Source organism: Herpailurus yagouaroundi, unplaced genomic scaffold, assembly GCF_014898765.1.
Source record: "Herpailurus yagouaroundi ecotype Mexico unplaced genomic scaffold, PumYag 410, whole genome shotgun sequence".
Taxonomy (NCBI): domain Eukaryota; kingdom Metazoa; phylum Chordata; class Mammalia; order Carnivora; family Felidae; genus Herpailurus; species Herpailurus yagouaroundi.
In genome coordinates this window covers 2,097,967-2,119,913 of record NW_024412627.1, presented here as the reverse complement: position 1 = coordinate 2,119,913, position 21,947 = coordinate 2,097,967, and the positions used below count along the sequence as shown (strand labels likewise).

The 21,947-nt window shown below is 55.8% G+C and overlaps 1 protein-coding gene across 1 annotated transcript in view; it reads right to left on the bottom strand.

Moving 5' to 3' along the window:
* KATNIP (katanin interacting protein) overlaps positions 1 to 21,947 on the bottom strand; it is a 200,623-nt gene that overhangs the window by 3,630 nt on the left and 175,046 nt on the right. Inside the window, exons 19-25 of the mRNA XM_040463627.1 lie at positions 20,001 to 20,079; positions 14,263 to 14,440; positions 9,651 to 9,816; positions 6,241 to 6,398; positions 4,899 to 4,963; positions 3,563 to 3,673; positions 1,485 to 1,624 (exon numbers count right to left, since the gene is read on the bottom strand). Coding sequence (XP_040319561.1) covers positions 1,485 to 1,624; positions 3,563 to 3,673; positions 4,899 to 4,963; positions 6,241 to 6,398; positions 9,651 to 9,816; positions 14,263 to 14,440; positions 20,001 to 20,079 — 897 coding nt within the window. The remainder of the gene's footprint in view (positions 1 to 1,484; positions 1,625 to 3,562; positions 3,674 to 4,898; positions 4,964 to 6,240; positions 6,399 to 9,650; positions 9,817 to 14,262; positions 14,441 to 20,000; positions 20,080 to 21,947) is intronic.

Below are 21,947 nucleotides of genomic sequence, written 5' to 3'. Positions count from 1 at the left end.
GCATGTGTCTTTGAATCTCTGCCTGGCGCAGGGGTGGTGGAGGGGTGTCAGGATCAGTGGCAGAATCAGCTACTAAGGTCAGACCCTCGGCTTCCCCCACCCCCGCCCGCCCCCACCGCCCCCACCAAGACTCTCCAATATCAGGGGGCCCCTTGCACGACAGAATAAAGCAATAAGCAGTCAGTGCTGGCCCCAGGCTGCAGGCTGCAGGCTCCGTTTTGCCCCAGGCTCTGGGGCTCGGCCTCCGGCCATCCTCAGAATGTCTCAGAGGATGTCGGGAGTGCAGGGGGGCGGGTCAGGGTACTGCTGGGGCAGGGGCAGCCTTCTGACTGCACCACGGAAATAATAAAGGTCCTCAAACTCAGTTGCCCAAGGGGCTCAAGCAGATACGAATATTTGAGTCCAAGGGCACCTGGGTGGTTCAGTCGGTTGAGTGTCCGGCTTCGACTCAGGGCATGATCTCAGGGTTCGTGAGTTCAAGCCCCGAGTCGGTCTCTGCCCTCAGCACCGAGCTCGCTTCAGATCCTCTGTCCCCCTCTCTCTCGGCCCCTCCCCAGCTTGTACTCTCTCAACAACAACAGTAACAACAACAACAAACAAACATTCGAGTCCAGCTGGGAGAGTGACAGCTGGACAGACGACTTCACACCAAAAGCCAAGTGAAAGACGACGGGAAAACACGTGCTGGCCAAACACCAGATGGCCGTGGGCGGGTGGGGCCCGGGTCTCAGGGCCGAGAGACCTACGTGTTTCTCCTCTGCAGCGGTGGGGCTGGCCTCCGCTCAGGGGGGACGGATGCTCGGGGCTCACGGGGGACACTGTTGGAAGAGCTCCCCAACAGAGCTGCTGATGCTGTCTCTGTGCTCTGAGGGCCAAATGTACCTCCCAGTCCTCCTGCCCAGTCACGTGGAGGGGGAGGGGACACTTCCGCCGTCACAGGCGTGCCCCAGGGCCTGCGGCACTCGCATACTTAGGCATGAGGGTGGCGCGGGGCTACAACGACCTGCCCGGCCGGCCTGTCTCCTCTCTCTCTAGCCGGGTGGGTGAAGGCCACCCCCAGGTCCCCCGGTGACCAGCAGGACCAGTGGGAGGGTCTGAGGTCTGCAAAACTGAGTCCGCTGAAGAGCTGACAGGCAGACTGGGGCCAGAGGTCGGGGTCCGGTGCCCGGTGCTCTCAAGGCGGGGCGGACACAGGGAATGAGGCCAGAGGATGGGGCTGGGAGGACAGAGGGGGCTGCTGCACGGGCCCTCCAGAGTCCCATGTGGGCGGCCTCTTGTTGCAACCACCCCAAGCGCACCGAGAAAGAACTTGCCCCGAAGAGTGCCCGTCAGAGTGTTAGTTAGCTAGACGTGAGCCTCCCTGACGGCCCTCGGGCATTTTGGTTCGTTGGAGATTCACTCGCCTGGAACAAAGACACGTCACGGAGACCAAGGACACAAAGTCGCCCTGCCCACCCCGGGGCGGGGAGTCCCCGAAAACCCACCAGGCCCGGCAGGATGGGAGCCAGCCACATGTGCCTGCCATCGCAGGTGTCGTTCACTTGGTCGATGAGCTTGTCGGGCGTCCGGACGTCCCCGCACACGCCCTCCAGGGAGTTCACGCTGTCGGGGAAGGCGGCGATATCTGGGGAGCCTCTAAGCTGCCATAACCCAAAGCAGTGTGCTGGCAGCTGCGTGCCACCCTGGCGGCCGCTGGCCTCGTCACGCTGATGGCGTGGCCCAGGGGACGCTGGGGCTGGCGGGCAGAATGGCCGTCCGCTGCCCTGGGCAGCCGGAAGAGCGACAGCCAAGTTAGACATGCCAGGGAAAATGAGCACAGAGGCCAACAGGGGTGGGTGTGTGGGGAGGAGGTGACCAGTTTCAAGGAAAGGGGAGGAGCCGCGCAGACAGATGGCGGGGAAAGAGCGGTCTCACCGGACTGCTGGCGGCAGGAACAGAATCTGTGGCTGACGCTTTGGAGAGTGGAGGACAAACTGCTAAGGTGTTCCTTTCCAAGGGGACACGGCCTCGGCATGTGAGGACCAGCCTGAGACTGGACGCACCGGGTGGGGGAGCCGGGCCCAGCTATGGCCCCTCAAATACCGGACATTAGCGCGGATCTGGACAAACCAGGTCCGGTGCTGGCTCTGCATTCTGACCTGGGGTCTTGGGAAAGTCACAGAGCACCTTGGGGCCTGTTTCCTCATCTGTAAAATGGGTATAAAAACCTCCACGTCCGGGGCGCCTGGGTGGTCAGTCGGTTAAGCGGCCGACTTCGGCTCAGGTCACGATCTCACGGTTCGTGGGTTCGAGCCCAGCGTCGGGCTCTGTGCCGACGGCTCAGAGCCTGGAGCCTGCTTTGGATTCTGTCTCCCTCTCTCTCTGTCCCTGCCCCACTTGCACTCTCTCGCTCTCTCTCTCAAAAATAAGTAAACGTTAAAAAAAAATTAAAAACCTCCACATCCCAGAATTGATGTGAGGCTCTCAGAGGACACTGGATGTGAGCGTGCCCGGTAAAATCAACACAGCCTTACATATCCAAGGACTCACTAACAACAATCAAAACCACCAACAATCATTTGTCAGGTGGGGAGGATGGTGTCACCGCGGGAAGGGCAGAAAAGTTGGATCAGAAAAGGATCCAACTGGAACCCAGGGAATCCCACATAGGTGCAAGGCAGGCTTTGGGGTCGGAGCTGCTCTGGCCGGTCCCTGTGGTGGGCCAGGGATCACAGGGTAAAGGCCCAGAGGGGCCAGGCAGGTGATGTCAAAGACACATGACAGCTCAGTGGTCAGAGCATGGTTTCTGGAGCCGGACTCCCAGGTCCTCACTCCTATGCTGTGTGACCTTGGGCAAGTTACTTAACCTCTCTGTGTCTCAGGTCTTCATTGGTAAAATGGGGCTAACAGCACTCACTTCACGAGACCGTTGTGAGGGCAAATCAGGTACCACGGGACAAGCCCTCACCGAATGAGCCCTCAGTAAACATTAGCAATTTGTCTGGGGGACCTGGCAGGAAAATATAAGGACATGCTTGGGGGAAAGGGGATACCGAGGTCCAGCCATCATCGTGGTGCATGACTGTGGCCTCAAACATTGCTAATTTTTTCAAGAGCTGCTGAAGAGTGAGGTGTTCCTGTGAAACGCCCTGATCTTTCCAGAACACTAGCAACGAATCTAAAATATTTAAAAACTCAGTGGGCTAATAGTTTGCAGGTTCTGGTGCGGGCGTTCCCTGAACAAAGAGGACCATGGTCAATGAATTCACTGGGCTGAACACAGGCCCACAGGCTGCTCCCTGCAGGCCTTGCCAGAGCCTTTGGGACTCCAAAGTACCTGTGGATCTCCAGGAGGGGGTGCAGTTGGTACCGTCGCCCGAATCCCCGGGCCACAGGGCTCTCTGTTTTGTGGGACTCCTGTTACCTTGGGACTCCCAAGAGTCAGCCTCTGACCGTCAGCAGAGTCCCCTGGCATTTTCAGTCCCGGGGTCTGGTTCTTGCAGGGACGTCTCCTCTCCTGCCCCGGACCCTCCCACGTTCCCTTTGGTCAGGGTGGGGTCCCCCTTCTGCTTAGAAAGGATACTGTTTTCCGACAGAGGGATTTTTTCTCCCCGCTCATCATACAGCTCCAGGCCCGTAAGACCGATGTAATAGGGGTCACCCCAGCTGGTCAGGAGCTGGAACTGAAAAATGACTGTGGCACATTATTAAGGAAAAATAGGCTTAATTTTCTGAGAACAAAGCAAGACAATGGCAAAGATCATATTGGGATAGCTTATGCAGGTGAAGGGGGGGGGGGAAATCATTTTGTTCTCGCACGGAGACTGAAACCTATCCAAATATGTGTGGCATTAAATTTTCTTTGATGGAAGCCGCGTATGCATGTGTTTCAAGAATTAAAAACTTCCCTCCACGTCCCAGGAGACAGGAGGACAGGAGGGAGAGAGCTGGCAGGACGGAGGACCATTTGCACCAGAAACTCATCGTGTGGTCGTGCCGAACAAAGTGACCGGGAGTCAAACTGTCTCGTGCCTCAACTTCCCTGGTTGTAAAATGACAAAGAACGAAGCACCTGTTCTCTCCTCCATCCACTTCAAGTGTGCAGGGGGTGGGGGTGGGGGGGATACATGAGCACCAGGAGGGATGGGCCGTGGCAGGGTGACCGACCCGCCGTTGCTGACTGAGTCGCACAATGGGGGCACCAAGCCTGCCCTCAGCCCTGTCCCCAGACTGCTCCCAGCATTCCAGGGGCGGACAGGGCAGGAAATCAGAGTGGCGGCTTCCGGGCAATATCATAGCCACAGGCAGACCTTCCGGAAGAACGGACTGGTGAGAGAGCCAGGCTGCTCACATTCACTAACCTGTCTTACTCCTTCCCAGCTATGTGGCCTCGGGCAAGCTACTTAGCCTCTCTGGGCCTCAGTTTTCTCATCTGTGAAATGGGGGGTGTTAGCAGCTCCACCGCCCAGGGCTGGGGTGAGGCCTGAGTTAACACAGGCAGCCCAGTGTGAACAGGGCCAGGCCGAGGAAAGGGTCCGGCGACTTTGAGCTATCCTTACTTCTATCTTTACTTCCTCCCTGCCTGGGTCCGAGGACAGCCTCCAGTTCAGGCCCTGCGGAAAGTTCCAGCTTCTCTGGCCCCTCCCCGCTGGAGTCCTGGGTGCTGCTTCCTGAAACATCAGCCGGCCAGGGCGCGGCATCTGGAACTCGGGTGGCTGCCCCCGCCCCAGCAGCACCCAGTGAGCCCGCGGACCGGCCAACCCTCCCACGGTCCCCCGGGTTTCCCTGCATGGGGCTCCAGCTCCTGGGCTGCGGCCTGCCGGGAACCCCAACGTTGCCAGAGGGGCCGAGCCCTCTCCTGGGGTTCCGGACAGGGCCCCTGAGGGCTTGGGACACGCAGACAGGTGGCGGGAGGATACAGCCGCAGGGCATCAGGGGTGCCTCGTAGTCCATGCTTGCCCGCTCTTGGCTTTGCGTGTTGAGCCTGAAAAAAACCCACAAAACAGCACCAGGAAGCAGGAGATTGCAACTACCCTGATCGCCGGCCACTTACTCCCCAGGTGACAGACTTTGAAGACGCTGTGGCCGGAGAGGTTTCCCCGGTGTAGTGTGTGCCCACGTGGAGTCCTGTCCTACTCCGGGAGACTCAGTCACCTCCCAGGCGACTGCATGGACACTTCCTTCCCCAGGACAGCCCCAGGAGGTGGGTACTCTTACAGCCCTGGGGTGCGGGTGAGGAAACTGGCACACGGAGAAGTGAAGTCACTCGCTCAGGGCCACACAGCTGGCAGGCGGCCAAAGTGGGATGTGACCTGAGGTTGGCCGGTTCCGGAGTCCACACTTAACCACCCAGCTCAGGGATGTGCTCAGTAGGTGTCGGCCTGCCCTGATCCTCCTTCAAGCCCCGCCTCACTGCCTGTTCACGAACAAGGCGAGTCCACACTGTGCTGACAGCTGGGCCAGACCCAGGGTGGGGTGGAGTGCCCGGCTGGGACCGGCTACCCTAGGGGGTGGTCAGGGACCCGACGCCTGAATACAAAGCATCAGAACAGAGCCGGCACTTGGAAGGGGCTGGGGCGTTTCTCCCGGTCCACAGCCAGTACCCTCCAGCCTTGCTGGTTTTCTTCAACACTTCTTCAGTGTTATAATTAAGTGGCTGTTCCCAATGACCGGCCCAACAAGTGATCCCAGCCACAGCGGAGGGAAACTCATTTTGTTTTGTGAGCTTGGCCTCTGGCATTTGGACATCAGGGGGTTTAAATGAGTTAACTGAACGTGGCATTTACAAATTGTTACGGGCCTAATGCAGCTGAGACCGGGGCCAAGAAATACCAGCGAACCCACAAAATGTTAGGCTCTCATTTTGTCTTTGAATCTTTCTAAACTGGGAACTGAGAAACAAGCGAGAGAGAGAGAGAGAGAGAGAGAGAGAGAGAGAGAGAGAAGGCCCTTCCCCAAATTGGCCGGCGGGCATTTCTGGAACGGAGGCAGGCTGGAACCTCTTTTCCCAGCAGGAAGTGCAACGAAGCATTTAAAATCTCCAGCACTCCAGACTGTGAGAAACCCAAACATCCCTAGACAAGGTGGGTACATCCCACAGGCTTCCGGAGAGGCTCGGCTGAGCTTTAGAAAACCGCCAAGTTGAAAAGCAACGCGTTTGATCATCGTTTCAGAACCTTTAGGTATAAACTTCAGAGCGATGCGGGGAGCCGGCAGCCCTGAGGACAGGGAGGGGACACTGCCGGGCCTTCCCCCACTCACCTCTGGGCCGGCTGGGGCAGCTGTCGAGCCCGGAGGTGGTCCACAAAGAGAATTTCTTGAGCGAAATCAAAGTGGCAGTTGCCCGGCCCCTTCCGGATGAGGAAGCCCTCTGGAGGGGAGATGCCCAGGCCGTCCAGGGAGATGTGGACGATTTTGGCCTAGCAAACAAAAGAAAGCCGCGTGCTCGCGTGCCGTGTGTGTGACGGACGGCCTTCACGGAGCCCCCACGCCGGACAAACAGCCCGGCCTGGCCTCCCTCTGAGGCCAGAAGCACCGGGCCGGGCCACTTTCTGGTGCCACCCCCACTCCGTGCCAGGTGCTGTACTGGGCACTGGGCAGACGGCAGGGGACGAGGGTGGCCCACGAGTTGGGGTGGCGCCTGACCCGGCCCGGGTCCCCACCCACCTCACCCGCTGCAGAGCAGCACGGTGGTCACGGGCACTCAGGTGCCCCGACATCGGCCGTTAGCACCTGTGCGAGTGACTTAAACTCCCTATGCCTCAACTGCCTCCTCTGTTAAGTGGGCTCGATAAAGAGTGAACTTGCGTAAAATACGCAGAATGCAGTGCCGGGAAAAAGCGATGTACTCGGTAGGTGTTGGCCTACCCTGATCCTTCTTCAAGCCCCGCCTCACAGACCACCACTTCTCCTACGCTGTCCCCAGGACAGAGTGAGCCCCTTCCTGATCTTCCTTCTCATGGCCCTTAGCTCGTTTTTTTTGTTTTTGTTTTTGTTTTTTTTTTTTATGTGATGTTTATTATTTTGAGAGAGAGAGAGAGAGAGAGTGTGAGCAGGGAAGGGGCAGGGGTGGGGGTAGGGACAGAGGATCTGAAGCAGGCTCTGTGCTGACAGCAGCAAGCCTGATGTGGGGCTTGAACTCACGAACCAAGAGATCGTGGCCTGAGCTGAAGTCGGACGCTTAACCGACTGAGCCCCCCAGGCGCCCCCTTAGCTCATCCTTTTAGGACGTGTACTCCCTTTTAGGACGTGTACTCAGCGTCCTGAGCGGCTTCTGGGTCTCCCTCCGCGGCAGAGACCCTGGCGAGGCCCCTATACCTGCTTCAGGGCCTGGTGCATAAGTGGGCGCTTACCAGCTTGCTGAATGGGGTGCATTTGGGCCAACGTGTCCCCCGTTCTAGGACGGATTTCACCAGCCAGGTGGCCAGGATCTACCAGTGAATCTCCAAGCCTGAAGGGCAGGGTCTGAGGTGGCTCGGGTCTGCTCCCCTTGGGCAGGGGGGTGCTGGGTGAGCAGAGAGGGGTAGTCGACCACACATTTTGGAATCAGGCCTGCTTGCGTCGTCCTGGTGAGGAACGTGGGCCCAACTGCAGACCAAACGGGTAGATTCTCACCTCCAGGGGACGCAGAGGGGCTGTGCGGAAAGAAAGGGGCCCTGCCCTGGGTCTCAGGGATAACTCATGTGCCCCGGGGGCCCTTCATCCCTTTGGCATTCAGGGAGCCCCCTCATGGCAGCCGGTCACAGGGCACGTAAGCAGGAAGAGTGTAGGGTAAGTGGCTTCAGGTATGGCTGGATGTGGGGACCCTAGACTGTGACTGCATCTCCCCACTTCGCCTTGCTCCCAGCTGATTCAGACCCTGGACCCGGACGTACTGTAACCCGCTGGTCACACGACTGGTCCAGGGACGTGGACCTAGACCAGAATGGCCGGCATGACTCCCGGGGTTCTGCCGGCTCGCCTCCAAAGAGGGTTCCTTCTTCAGTTGGGCTAGGAGCTGGCAGGAGGCTGGCGACAGAGCAGAGCAGAGGCCCAGGAAGGCCCTGTCCCTCCTCCAGGGCCACCACCTCCACTACGAGGTGTCCCTGACTTCCCCAGGCCTCTGTTTATTCCCTTGGATGGGACTTCTCCTATCACCTCGTCTTACAGCCAAGGAAATTAGGAGTTCAGAGAGGCTAAGCAATTCGCCTGAGGACACACTGCAGGGACCTTAAGCCCCAGCCCCAGCGTGCAAGGCCTGGTTCTAACCACGTGCCAGGGGCCTGTAACCGGAGCGCCCAGAGGGCCTTGGGGGACACCGGCGGCCGAAGCATTTTCCTGGGGAGGACACGGTTGCCATCACACTGCCCTCTGGGATCTACCCTTTCAGATTGTGCCCCTCTCTCCAGTCCATGGTGGCCACTTGTCACCGGCAATGAGGCTGGTGGCCACGGCCAGGCCTGGGAAGCAGGGGCTCTGGGCCCAGCATTTCCAGGTGGCAAATCCGGGTCATGGAGGCTCGACAGGACAGACTGATTCACTCGAGGGAACGTAAAGGCCCAGAGGCACGAGTTGAGCCAGAAGAATGTTTTTTTAACGCCTATATATCTGACTTTTTAAACCCGATGAAGCTGAGAGCGTGCTCAGGGAGCCGCTGGCGTGGCCTGGGAGGATTTGTGAACAGCGTGCTGCTCCAGAAGGCGAGCGCCTGAGGGCTGCTGACTCCACCGTGGCGACCCCCCACGGTACTGCCCCAGGGGCCCCCGGAAGTAACTCCGTGGCAGGTGCGTGGTGGGGTGCCACACGTGGGGCTCACGGGACCCGAGGCCGAGGCCTGGCGTGGTCAACCTTCGTGTGGCAGAGGATGATGGGTACTCTCCCAAGGCAGGTAGCATCCGCCTCCTCGCTTTATAGATGGGGAAACTGAGGCTCAGGGAAAGCAGGCCACTTGCAAAGATCACACAGCTGGTTAGGGTCAGAGCTGGGTTTCAGACCGGGGGCTTGTGACTTTCGGGCCCTGACTGCGTTGCTGTATTTTCGGTGGCCTTCTCACCATCAGCTCTGTGTTGCAGTGGGAGGGGACAAACGTGTCACAGTCCATAGTCACAGGAGGACAGAAAAGCCCACACTGCAGCAGAGGCCCCTGCTTTTTCACACCCAGCAGGAGAACCCGGTGTGGAACCGGAGTGTGAGCCCCAAGCCCAGCAGACGTGGACTGGGGGCTCCAGCTGTGTGACCCTGGATGCGTGGATGCACCGTCCTGAACCTCACTCAGTCTAATACCCTGGAAGATGGGGGGTACTGACACCGGCCTCCCAGAGGCTGGGGCGAGGGCCCCATGAAATGAACGGGTACAAAACCCTCAGCTCAGGGCCCGGCCCCCAACCCTCAATGAACCGGCAGGCCTCAGTCTACCATTACGGTTGGGGCCTGGGCCTGCTGGGAACCCCCGAGCCCTCAGAAGAAACAAAGTGTCCCGAGTCTGCCCTGGCCTCTTTAGCCCATATTTGCGCTTTGCAGAAGAGGCCAATGGCAGTGTGTTCTCTCCCTGGCTGTAACCCACCCCCCCGCCCCCAGCTCCATTTGGAAAGTTCTGGAAGATTTATGCTCCTCTCTGGCAGCCACACCAGCCATTCATCAAGGCGCCGTTTCCCTGACAGTGGACTGAGCGCGGCTGCTATTCCCCAGCTTACCCCGCGATAGGTGTCCTCGGGAGATTTATTGTAGTTCCAGAAGCGCAGGCCTGCGATGCTTTCGGCTCTGTCGAAGCGGATCGTGACCACGTGGTCCAGGCCCGGTGAGAAAGGGATCAGCCACATATGCTCATCCTCCATCGTGATGTTGGCTCCATCGATTAACCTGCGAATAGTGGGGAGAGCGGTGAGGTGGGGCTTGGCCGTGTCTTCTGGGAGAAATCAGAGCGGGGGTCTACATGTCCCCCCACCACCCCCCCCAGCCTCCTGTACCCACTGCACCAGCCTGGCTGTGCACAGTGATAACAGTCGGTGCTGTTAAAGGTGGGGCGAACCAGTCATCAAGGTTTTTTTCTTTTTAATCTTTTTTAACGTTTATTTATTTTTGAGAGTCAGGTGGGGGAGGAGGGGGAGAGAGAGAGAGAGAGAGCAGGAGACACAGCATCCAAAGCAGGCTCCAGGCTCTGAGCTGTCCGCACAGAGCCCGACGCGGGGCTTGAACCCACAAACCACGAGATCAGGACCTGAGTCAAAGTCGGATGCTTCACTGACTGAGCCGCTCAGGAGCCCTGCCACCAAAGTTTAAAATAAAAGGGGAGAATGTGTCATCTCTCTGGACCCTTTAACTCAGGGATTCCATTTCTGGAACTGTTCTCCTCTAAGGAAATTTTGTTCAACCTGCCTGAAGGGCTATCTGCACGAAGATATTCATCATAGTGTTGTTTATTTACAAACCACACAAAAAAAACCAACGACCACAAAAACCCTAAGAGGTCTCAAAACACAAAGGGTCACGTAAATCTGTACACTTGTTAAAACGATAATCGTGAGGATGATGCAGTGACGCAGAAGAGGCGGCCACGGGCACGGATTTTAATGCTGGACAATGGGGACGGGGACCAGGAGAGATTATGCAGAAGTGAAGCACACATTTGTGTCAGGGGGATGGGAGGTGGCTGCCTTTGTCTATTTTTCCAAACTTTTTGCGAAATGCTGTGGTGGCTCTATGGCCCATTTTGAAATAATTTGATTCGTTCTTTCTTGGGCTGGGGAGAGACATACTAAGGCACCAGGGTGAACTTGGCAGCTCTCGGTGAGGGAAAAGCACAAGAAGGGGCCGACCTGTGGCCTTAGGAGGGAGCCCCTGGAGCCTTTATGTGCTTCTTGGCCACAATTCTGAATCAACTGGTTACCTTGCCCGGATTGTACTCCCATCCCGGCCGGTTTCTCGTTTTCCTGCTCAGAACATCCTGCCTCATCGTTCTCAACTTTGCCTGTGTTTGTCCCAGAGACCATCCTGCCACTGACTGCCCTGGACTGCCCAGCACACCGCAGCCCAGACCCCAGGCCGTCATCCTGTGGCTCCGGCCTGTGCCTGGCATTGCCACTGAGTGGCCTGGCCCCAGGAACGGGGGCCCAACTCTCAGCTTCTCGGGGAACCCTCTCTCCTCTCCCTCTTATATTCCTGGTGACTTCGAGGCTGCTGCCCTGGGAGACATTCCTAGATTTTAAAATAAAACTTTATGTTTTCCTTTTACATTTTAAAGTTCTGGATTTGGAATAAATCTTACAATCTAAGTGTTCATCCAAGGAGGTAATGTTTCTTTTTTTCTCTAAAAGGCGGTTATTAAATTGATGGATGGCATGTCTTACAACCGCTGGCATCTTAAAACTGAGGAAATTCAGCAATTTCAAACGGAGGTGTTTGCGGAATTAGGCTGACCAGAGAACCTTCTGTTTCCTTCTAAAAGCAATTGCTTCTCTGTCCTAGAGATGGGGCTGCCTCCATAGCAAAACTGCTGCTTAATTCTGAAAGTAGAGAGAGTTGTTGAAGGGTTTACAGTTGACAGTGAAGGCAAGCCCCTACAGACCCCTTCAAGAATATCTAAACGATACTTCCCAGCTCTGTTCACAGAAACACCTAGAAACTGGTTTCTACAGAAACTGGTTCCACAGAAACCCAGTAGCAATGAGCATCTCTCGTGGCTAGATTATGGTCTCTAAATACCATTTCCCAATAGAAGGAACCAGAAATTCTTGGGGAAAATGGTCAATTCCACATCTGGGATCAGAAATATACAAGGGGAGCCTGGAATATCTTGTCACATCAGAAAGCAGGAAAGCTGTCACAGACTCCTATTTTTAAAAAAGGGTGCAGGGGGCACCTGGGTGGCTCAGGCGGTTGAGCATCCGACTTCAGCTCAGGTCATGATCTCGCGGCTTGTGAGTTCGAGCCCTGCATCGGGCTCTGTGCTGACAGCTGGGAGCCTGGAGCCTGCTTCGGATTCTGTGTACCCCCCCTCTCTGCCCCTTCCCTGCTTGTGCTCTGTCTCTCAAGAAGAAATAAATGTTAACAAAACTTAAAAAAAAAAAAAAAAGGATCCAGGAGCTCTCAGTATCTAAGAGCATCAATAAGATAAAAACTGCAATAAATTGAAAACCTTCAAACACAGTCTGTGTAAGTTCATGATTTATGATCGTCAGACACAAAGTTTTTTTTTTTTTTTAAGTAGACTTCACACCCAGCATGGAGCTCAATGTGGGGCTTGAACTCACGACCCTGAGATCAAGACCTGAGCTGAGATCAAGAGTCGGATGCTTAACCAACTGAGCCACCTAGGTGCCCCCCAAACACAAATGTTTTAGTATGCGAGAGAAACACCTTTTTATTCTGAAAGCTGAAAAATAAAGGGAAAGAACCAAGCATTCAGACTGCCTTTCCTATTTGACTTATACCTCAGAGTAACCATATCATTGAAGAAAAATTTCTCTTTATTGATGAGAAAAAGAATGATAGGATCGGTGGACCACCATCCTGCACCCAAACCCCTAATATAGTAATGGGTGTGCCCACTGAGCATTGACCGCCAATGTCGCAAGAACCCTGACAAGCAGACATTCTATATGTCCTGAAGGGAATGCCCAGTGACATCGACACCCCCATGGTCACGTCTTGCCCCGGTGGTCAAACTTCAATCGGATGAGGCGTCTAGATCTAATGAACAATTTACAGGAAATACAGGGGCCTGAGGAACAGGTTAAACAACACCATAGAGATACAACCAGTAAAATCCTGACACTACGGGGGGGGGGGGACCCTTTCTTTAACAGATAATTTCGAAGAAAAGGTGAAAAAAGATGGGAGGGAACCTAGAGATTATAAGAGGCTTAAGAGACTTAACAGGGGCACCTGGGTGGCTTAGTTGGTTGTGTCCAACTTTGGCTCAGGTCATGGTCTCGTGGTTCATGAGTTTGAGCCCAAGTCAGGCTCTGTGCTGACAGCTCAGACCCGGAACCTGCTTCAGATTCTGTGTCTCCCCCTCTCTCTGCCCTTCTCCAACTCGTGCTCTGTCTCTCTCTCTCAAAAAATCAACCAACCAATCAATCAATCAACCAACATTTAAAAAGAAGAAAAGTGACATAACAAAGAATCACAATGTATGGACTTTATCTGGATCCCAAACCAACCAATCACAATGGGTGGAACTTATGGGAAATCTCAAAACAACCCGTCAGAATGTGTGGACCCTTACCTGGACCTCAATTCGAGAAACAAACTGTTAAAAAAGGAAGGTGAAGAGACTGTCCAGGGAAATAGGCACTTGCTAGATACCCTACTCATTTAGGGAATCGGTGTTAATTTGAATTTTGGGGGGTGTAATGGTGGTAGTGAGATGATGTTCTTCCTAAAGTCCTTATTGGTTAGAGCTACACGCCGAAGTATTTAGAGATGAAGTGCTCTTGGGCCTGGGGTTTGGGGTAACGCAAACTGAGGCGGGGGTGGTAGGCGGGTGGGTGTGGATGGACAAGCAGGGCCGGCCGTGGGCTGATCACTTTTGCAGCAGGAGCTGGGCTCGCGGGCTCCGAGCCTGAGCATGCGGGAGTCTGATCTGCCAAGATGCGGAGTGCCGCGTGGTTCGTGAGCAGGTGCTGACAGCAGGTGTGAGGGCCGCGGTTAAGGGGTCCCTTAAGACAAAGCAGGGGGGAGTCCTCTGGGCCAGACAGGGGGCGCGGGTGGGGTGTGGCAATCCTCCTCCCGCCCTCCGGCCATGGGATTTATTGTCCTCATGCTACTGATAAGGACACGGAGGCAGTGGAAGACAGTGGAACTTAGCGGTTAATTAAGTGCATGGATGTTGGTTTCCCCGGGGACCTCCATTCAGAGGACTGTGCCACTCAAAACTAGTCTGGGTGGGGACGCCTGGGTGGCTCAGTCAGTTAAGCGCCCGACTCCCCGTCTCTTGATTTCGGCTCAGGTCATGATATCATGGTTCATAAGATCAAGCCCTGCATCGGGCTCTGCGCCGATGATACGGAACCTGCTCGGGATTCTCTCTTTCTCGCTCCCCCCCTCTCAAAATAAATAAGGAAACCTCAAAAAATACGGTAAAATAAACTGGGAAGACCCACACCTCACGGGGTGGCAGGAAGGTGGAAGACGGAACGCTATTTGATGTCTGAATCTGGAGTCTGAGAGACAGAACAGATCCCCACCAGCTCCACGTCTGAGCGTGAGCGACCCCGCCTCTCGGGGGCTGAAAGTGGTCCACTGCTCGTGGTCGGAGGGGATTGCTCTGGAAGTCGCCGCAGGCGGCTTCTTACGGACACTTACTTGTCCAGGGTCCGGGAGTCATCGGCATACTCAGGAAGGTCGTTCAGGTCCCTGGGGGAGGCGGAGATCTGGTGCAGGCTGAGGGGCAGTGCCTGGCCGTCCTTGCCCACCACTTCCAAGCCTGTGAGCCCCAGGTAGTGCGGGTCCCCCCAGGAGGCAGTGAAGTTCAGCTGAAGGCCTGTTAACAGGAGGAAAAGCGGCCCATGAACGCCAAACATTCCGGAGGAGGCTCCCAGACGGAGACGGGAAGAGGGATGACCTTCAGCCTCTGTTCTACCACCTTGAAAACCCAGACTCAGATGAAAGGGCCTTCAGGGTGGGCTCTCCACCTTTCCTCTTAGTGGCCCTCAGGCCTGGGACACCGCTGATGTTCTGGAAGCGTCTGCAGGATGACTGGACCAGTGTCGTGTAAACCCGCACATAGCCCTGGATCCTTTCTCCACTCGTCCATCACGTTGCCTAACACCGTAGCGGGGCTTCCCGCCAGAGTGATGCTTGGCCAACAGGCCTCGGCCATCTGGCTTCTACCTACTTGTCTAACCTCCTGTTACAACAGGGAGCTGGGCTCCACCCAGACTGTCCGTCACTCACATTTCCATTCCTGTCTCCTGTCACAGGGCCTTTGCACATGCTGCTATTGCTGTCTGGAACTCACATAGCCTAGTCAACGGGTGTGCATCCTTCAGATCCCAACTCACTTCAGAAGCCCGCCTGACCCCGTCAAACCTCCATCCGCAGCCTGCCGTGTCACTGTGAATTTCCATTTCCCTGCCCTGGCCACCACTGTGATCTTGTGACCGTTTGGTAAACATCCGTTTGCCCTGCCGGAGGGTTAACTCTCGGGGTGAGCCACGACCCACGATGACACCTCTATCCTTTCGCCCCTGCCTCACCCGGGCTCCATCAGAGACCCTTTGGACGTGACCTTCTGGGGTCCTGGGGCAATACGGCCCAGGTGAGTCATCCGTTTGCCCCAATAGCTCAAATCGAACGAATCCTGACCAAGGTCAGGCCCCAACAGGTATGTGGCTGGAGCTCTTCTCTCCTAACTGGTCTCCCGTTAGAGCGGGGCCAAGCCCCGTGAACTCCCTACCCTGGAAGGATGTGGAGCCTCTTTTGGCGCCCTTCTGGGGAGGCCACGTTCAGAGGGTTCACACTCTTCTGCAGCTTTGACAGGACGCCCGCGCTGTGGTGCTGGGGGAAGGCCGCCTGGACGTCCCGTCCATCTCAGCTCAGGCGCGGAGGCGGAAGCCCGGGGAGTCCGCAGGACACGCTGGGAAGTGGGGCCAAGCGACGCAGTCTCCCCGGAGCCCCGCTCCCTCTCCTACCCGCCTGTCATTTCCAACATACGCGCTGCAACTCAGCCTCAGATCCCGTCTGCTCTCTGCCGAGGCAGCCCCGGGGCATCTTGGCGGCAGACGTCAAAGCCGGGTGACCTGCATGGTAACGGGCACGTCCTAGCTTCTCACGGCACCGACGGCGTGCACCGTGAGCACCGACCCTTTGCCACGAGACTTGGCTGCTCCTCCCGTGCGAAAGCGGGGGTCTATCTCTGCACGGCTCGAGTCTGGGTCATGTGACCTGCCGTGGCCAGCGGGGGCACAGAAAGCACACGTGTGCACTGGGGCTTATCCCTTGGGCGTCCTGCCGCCTGGAGGAGCCGGGCCGACCCAGTCTCCCTGCCCCTCCAGCCAACAGCCTCCCAGCTGCCGGACGTGTGAGCGAAGATGCCCTAGACCATTCGGCCGCCGGCCCATCTACCGGCTGACCAGCAGGCCCAGGAGAGGCCGGCCGAGCCAGCCCACGGGAGGACTGCCCAGCCAGGCCACGGAATTATGAGCCCCTCACGGATAAACAGGGGTCGCGCGAAAGCCACCGAAGTCTCGGTTGGTTTGTTCCGCAGCAAAAGCTAATCGACGCGCTCCTTTGCATCGCGAGCCCGTGCTCAAATGTCATCTCCTCAGAGAGGCCTCCCCCGACCACACGAGCTCCAAAGGCGCCCCCATCACTCTCCGCTTTGTTTTCCGCCACGGCGCTTGCTGTCTGACCACGTGGTCTACATCTGTTTGCTTATGTGTTTTTTCGTCTGCCCCACTCGGATGGAAGCTCCCTGAGGGGAGGAGCCCTGTTGGTTGTGTTCCCTGTTGTGTCCCCAGAGCCTAGAACAGTATCTGGAAAACAGATAAGGCCAACAGAGTTTTCTGTGTCACTTTTTAAATACCTGCAGGGAAATGAATCAGTGTAAACCCATCGCCTGCCACCAAATTCACAGTTAAGGGTAAATGAATATTTTTTTTTTTCAACGTTTTTATCCATTTTTGGGACAGAGAGAGACAGAGCATGAACGGGCGAGGGGCAGAGAGAGAGAGGGAGACACAGAATCGGAAACAGGCTCCAGGCTCTGAGCCATCAGCCCAGAGCCCGACGCGGGGCTCGAACCCACGGACCGCGAGATCGTGACCTGGCCGAAGTCGGACGCCCAACCGACTGCACCACCCAGGCGCCCCAAGGGTAAATGAATATTTATTGATCATCTGCTATGTGCAAAGCCCTGCCCTTGGACTTGGGGGTCCGGGGGTCACATCTCTCTAGAAGCTTCCGTCGCGGTGAAGACAGACAAGAAGCACGTGACAGACAGACAAATACGATACTTCCACAGAGCTATGAGTACTGTGAGAGAAATAAGACATGGCTGGGGAATGACCTCTCTGAGGTAGTGACAGTGGGGCTGAGGCCCGGGGGAGGAGTGGGAGGCCGCCATTCTTCAGCATTTCTGGAAGAATATTCTAGGCTGAGAGGACAGCAAGGGCACTGGCTCTGGGACAGGAGCCACTGTGATCTGTGGTTAGGACCAAGTGATCGAGGGGGGCGGTGGAGGAAGAGGAGGTCAGAAGGTGGGGCAGGGGCTGGCTCACGTCCTGAAGTCTGGATTTTCTTCTCCCTGAGATGAGAAGCCACTGGAGTGATGGGCTTGGATTTTTTTTTTTTTAATGTGTATTTATTCTTGAGAGACAGAGAGAGACAGAGTGCAAGCGGGGGAGGGGCAGAGGGAGAGGAGGACACAGAATCTGAAGCAGGTTCATGGCTCCGAACGGTCAGCACAGAGCCTGACGCGGGGCTTGAACTCCTGGACTGCGAGGGTATGACCCAAGCCGGGGTCAGACACTTGAGCCACCCAGGCCCACTTGTGCTCCCAAGAGGCAGTGTGCACGGAGGTGGAGGACGCAGTGGATTTGGATGAGGGGATCACCGTGAGACAGAAATGCCACCTGCCCCCAGGCAAACAAGACAGGGCTCCCCAGCCTCTCCCCGGGCGCCCCTTGGCTTGCCTGGCACGAGGTGCTACTCGGACATCTAATTTGGGGTTGCTCCAAAGGCGCCCGCGCTCCTGTTTGAGCTAATATCCACGCTCCACATTCATTTTCCTCTGGTGTATCAATTAGTATTTATATAAATGGAAATTAATTTTGTTGTTTCTCTCCCGCATTTCAACTCTCTCAGCTACTTTCCTATTCATCACTGCTGGTATTTGCAAAACGCCCCAAATCAGTGTCATCTGCAAATTAGCAAGTCGTATATCCCCTTTCAAAACATCAATAGGATTGGCCATATTTACCAACCCCAGCGCACCCCCCCGGGTCACGTTATCAAAGCTCTCTCCACTTGCGCAGGCTGGCGAAGTGGGCTTAGGATTTTAGAGACAGCAGGAGAAACACAAATGTTCGGGGAAGAGAGACTCAGAAATCGCAGGGCTCCGAGAGGGCAGAGGATGCTTGGTCAGGACGCTCTTCTCCCGACCAAGTAGAGAAGCAGGAAAATCACACTTTCCCTACAGCAAGAAGGGCTCGGAGCTCTACTCTGGGGCAAAACTCTCAGAGGCACTGAAATCACATTTCCAAGAAAGGTCAGAAGCTGGTTGGGCAGGAAGGACATTTACAGACAGCATCTTCGGGGAAATCACCAGATGAAGGGGACAGTGGCTGCTTCTGGCCAGCCTTCCTTCCTTCCTTTTCTGGCTTTGGCATTCTGACCTCTCCTAGAACACTGGGGGGCTGACCCCTCACCTCTGGCTTCAGGGATGCGCCTCTGACCCAGGCTGCACGGAGTTTTGCATCCCACACCCCGACTCCCTCCCCGCTGCGGTGAGCCCCGGTCATTCGTTTATGGATGGGCACGTGACCCAAGCCAGGCCCAGGAGACATGATTCTGGAACGCTGTTGGGCTCAATGGGAACAGAAACTCTCATTTATCTGGGTCTGCCGGGCAGAACGGGAATGTAAAGGCAGAGCTTCCAGAAGCTCTTCGGTGGCCAGGGTCTGAATGGGAGAAAGACAAGAGAGAGTGAGACAGGGCAGAGAGCCGGAGGGAGACACCTAGGCCAGATGAGGTCATTCGCGCACTTGAATCCGGCTGTGTGGATGGAATGAGAACTGAACAGGAAAGCCTCAGCGTGGTGCCCGAACGGGGGGGGGACAAAACCAAGCCCCAAACCGGGCTCTCGCCTGCACTAGGTTGGTTCTAAAAAAATTCTCTGCTGTCAGTTGAGAGAGTGTTCTGGAATGTAAGGATCTGCGGGGATTCAAAGGGAGGCATCTTCCCCTTCTAAGAGGAATTCGTCTTTGTGCAGTGAGTGGGGGGAGAGCTGGCTCTCGCTCGGCACACGGGCAGGCTTCCGGGGGGGAGCTGGGTGTGGCAGCAATGCCCTGAGAAGGGGGCGCCGAGGATGCGGTGGGGGCACAGCCGGGTCCCAGCCCAGGACCGCAGGGCTCCTTCCTCCAGCGGAGGGCAGAGCTGACGGCTCACAGCTGAGTCCTCCCACACGCGCTGCCCCGGGCCTTGCCGCTCCCCGCGTGTGCTGACACCCGTAGATACGGGTGTATGAGGCCCGGTCCCCTCCCTCTGCCTGTCCTGCTCGCTGCCCTCCCTCAAGAGGGAGTCCACTGGTGCGGCTGCAAAGGACTGACCGCCAGGGCCTCCTTCATGGGGGACAGGGAATGGGACAGGGGGGAGATTGCTCAGCCAGGACCTTGGGCCTGAAGATTCCCCAGGACGCAGCAGAGGTGCTGGTGGGACGCACACAGAGTAAGGGAGGAACTGGCTGGAAGGGTGAGTGGGAAAAGAAGAGGGAACAGACACAGTGAAGCCCCGATGGGGTTTGCTCAGAGGCCACAAACTGGCACCCCGCTGGCTGGATATACCACAGGCGTTCCGTTTGGCTCATGCGGTATTTACAAATAGCATAAAATTAGTCCACCAACGCTTAAAAAGTCTGGAGACTTCACATAAAAATCCAGACTTCTCAGAAGACCTGGGACCCTGGGCCAGGATTCCTGCCACTCCCGCCCCACCTGGAGCAGGGAGGACGCAGATTTCCTTTGTGCATGAGTTTGAAGGGACAGCCCAACCCACCGGACGACAGATGCCTTGGGTCTCTTCTCGCTCTTACGTCTACTTGGTCTATGCTTTCTGGGCTCCCGCTGCAGCCTCCTGGGTCAGGGCCACAACTAACACATAAGGTGTCTGCATGCAAGATGCAAAAGTGCGCTTCCGGAAAAGGCCAACTGCAGACAGGTACCCCCTTCTGTGAAATGATGTGGCTCCATCCACGGCTTGGCCTCTCTGTGCAGTGTACAACCTGCCCAACCGTCTAGGGAATCCCTGCCCCAAGTGGCCATGACTGTCCCAAACCCCTGACAGTCCTCCTTCCACCGGACATCATCCCAAGAGAGGATACTCACAGATCCCATGGTAGATGCCTGGCTCTGGGGTGGTTACTTCAGGGACAGGCGGACTGAGTGGTGGCTCCAGCTCTGGGACCTACACACGGATTGGGGGAGAAGCAGAGAGGAAGAAGGTGATTTTGTGATACCCGCACAGCTGGCTAGCCATTTTCCCAGATACTGCTGTCCACGGGGATCTGTGTCTTTTCTTGCATTTTCTACCATTGTGGAAGCTCTGTGACTGGTAACATGGGCAGCCGTCATGTGTCTGAGTCCTCACGAGCAGCTCTTTCTGGTTGGGGAGGAGTCTGACGCCACCAGCTAAAGTGATCAGATTTTCTGGAATAGGGAAGGACCCAATAAATGTTTACCTAGGGTGCTGGAGGGAGGAGGGGGAGAGGAGGATCAGGAGGGAGGGATGAAGAGAAGGAGAGTGAAAAATTTCAACCACAGAGAGTGGTTCTCAGCCTCGGGGCCTGGGCATCTCATTTTAAAAATGGGTATTTATTTATTGGGAGAGAGTGAGCATGCGCCTGTGCGAGCCGGGGGAGGGGCAGAGAGAGACTCCCAAGCAGGCTCAGCATGGAGCCCAGGAACAACCTACTGGATCCTTTGGCCCGGCCCCTAGACAGAGCCTCTTCAGGCCCTTTCCCGCCTGGCTGTGGGGAGGAGAGTGGGGAGGGTGGCCCTCCAGGAGCATCTATGACACCGAGTAGCTTCTGGTCACCAGGGAAGGTCGCTGCCCTGTTCTCCACCCTCCCTGAGCCTCCTGGGACAGCTCATAGAAGGTTTGAAAGCATTTCCACTTAGTTGCCAATAGGTTTTAATTGGGGCAGTTTACATAAAAACCCAGGTTTCTGGCTTTTCTTGAAAAAAAAAAAAATCAGGACAATTATCAAGATGAACTAGCAACTCCTGTCTCCTCCTGACCTTGCCAGGCCCCGCCTTCTGTCCTCTGGATTCCAGGGGACCCCTCTCCTCTCCCCCACCCTCTGTAACCATCTCCTTTTCCCCCTTAGGGCCTCAAGAACATCCCTGGGGACGCTGGTTCTCTTGATTGCTGGTCCTTCACTTGGACTGACCCTTTCCCTGAAGGTCGTCTTTCATTTCTGAAAAAATTGGTTTATGAGTTTAAAACACATACTCTGGAGTTACGTCTGGATGGCTCAGTCGGTTAAGTGTCGGCTCAGGTCAGGATCTTGCGGGCTGTGAGGTCGAGCCCCGCGTCGGGCTCTGGGCTGACAGCTCAGAGCCTGGAGCCTGCTTCAGATTCTGTGTCTCCCTCTCTCTCTGCCCCTCCCCTGCGTTCTCTCTGTCTGTGTCTCTGTCACTGTCTCTCTCAAACATAAATAAACATTAAAAAAAAAAAAAAAGCCTTAAAAGAAACCCAACACAGACTTTGGAGTCATACATTCAAGTTCAAGCCTGGTTACTCTCCGGCTGTGTGCCCTTGGGCAACTCACTTAAACTGCCTGAGCCTTGGTTTCTTACATGGGGGTTTTAATGGTCTCTACCTGGTTAAGCATAGTATACACAGCGCTCCACAAGATCACTATACGTGTGTGGGAAACAATCGCTGGGATTATCATTATTTTAATTCTAAGTCTGCCCATTAAGAGCGTTTCTAGTCCTTTCCGTCCAAAACAATAGTGAGTGATCAAAACACAACCCAAAGCAAAAATTCCCCTGAGACTGCCAACCTCTAAATTACAGAGACGACGCAGGACCGCTTTCTCCTAGCTTTGATTAAAATTTGAATACTTTCTTCACTCTGGTTTAAAAAAAAATAAAAAAATAAAAAATAATTAGAAAATGAAATATGACACACAGGGCCAAAAAATGAAGTAGAAAAATGGGAAATGTCAAAACAGTAGCACCAGCAGCTTAAAGGCTATCTATCTTCATTCTTCCTGTTATACCCGGAGTTGGGAGAAGAAATCCCTCTGGGGGTGCCCCCGGCCCCGG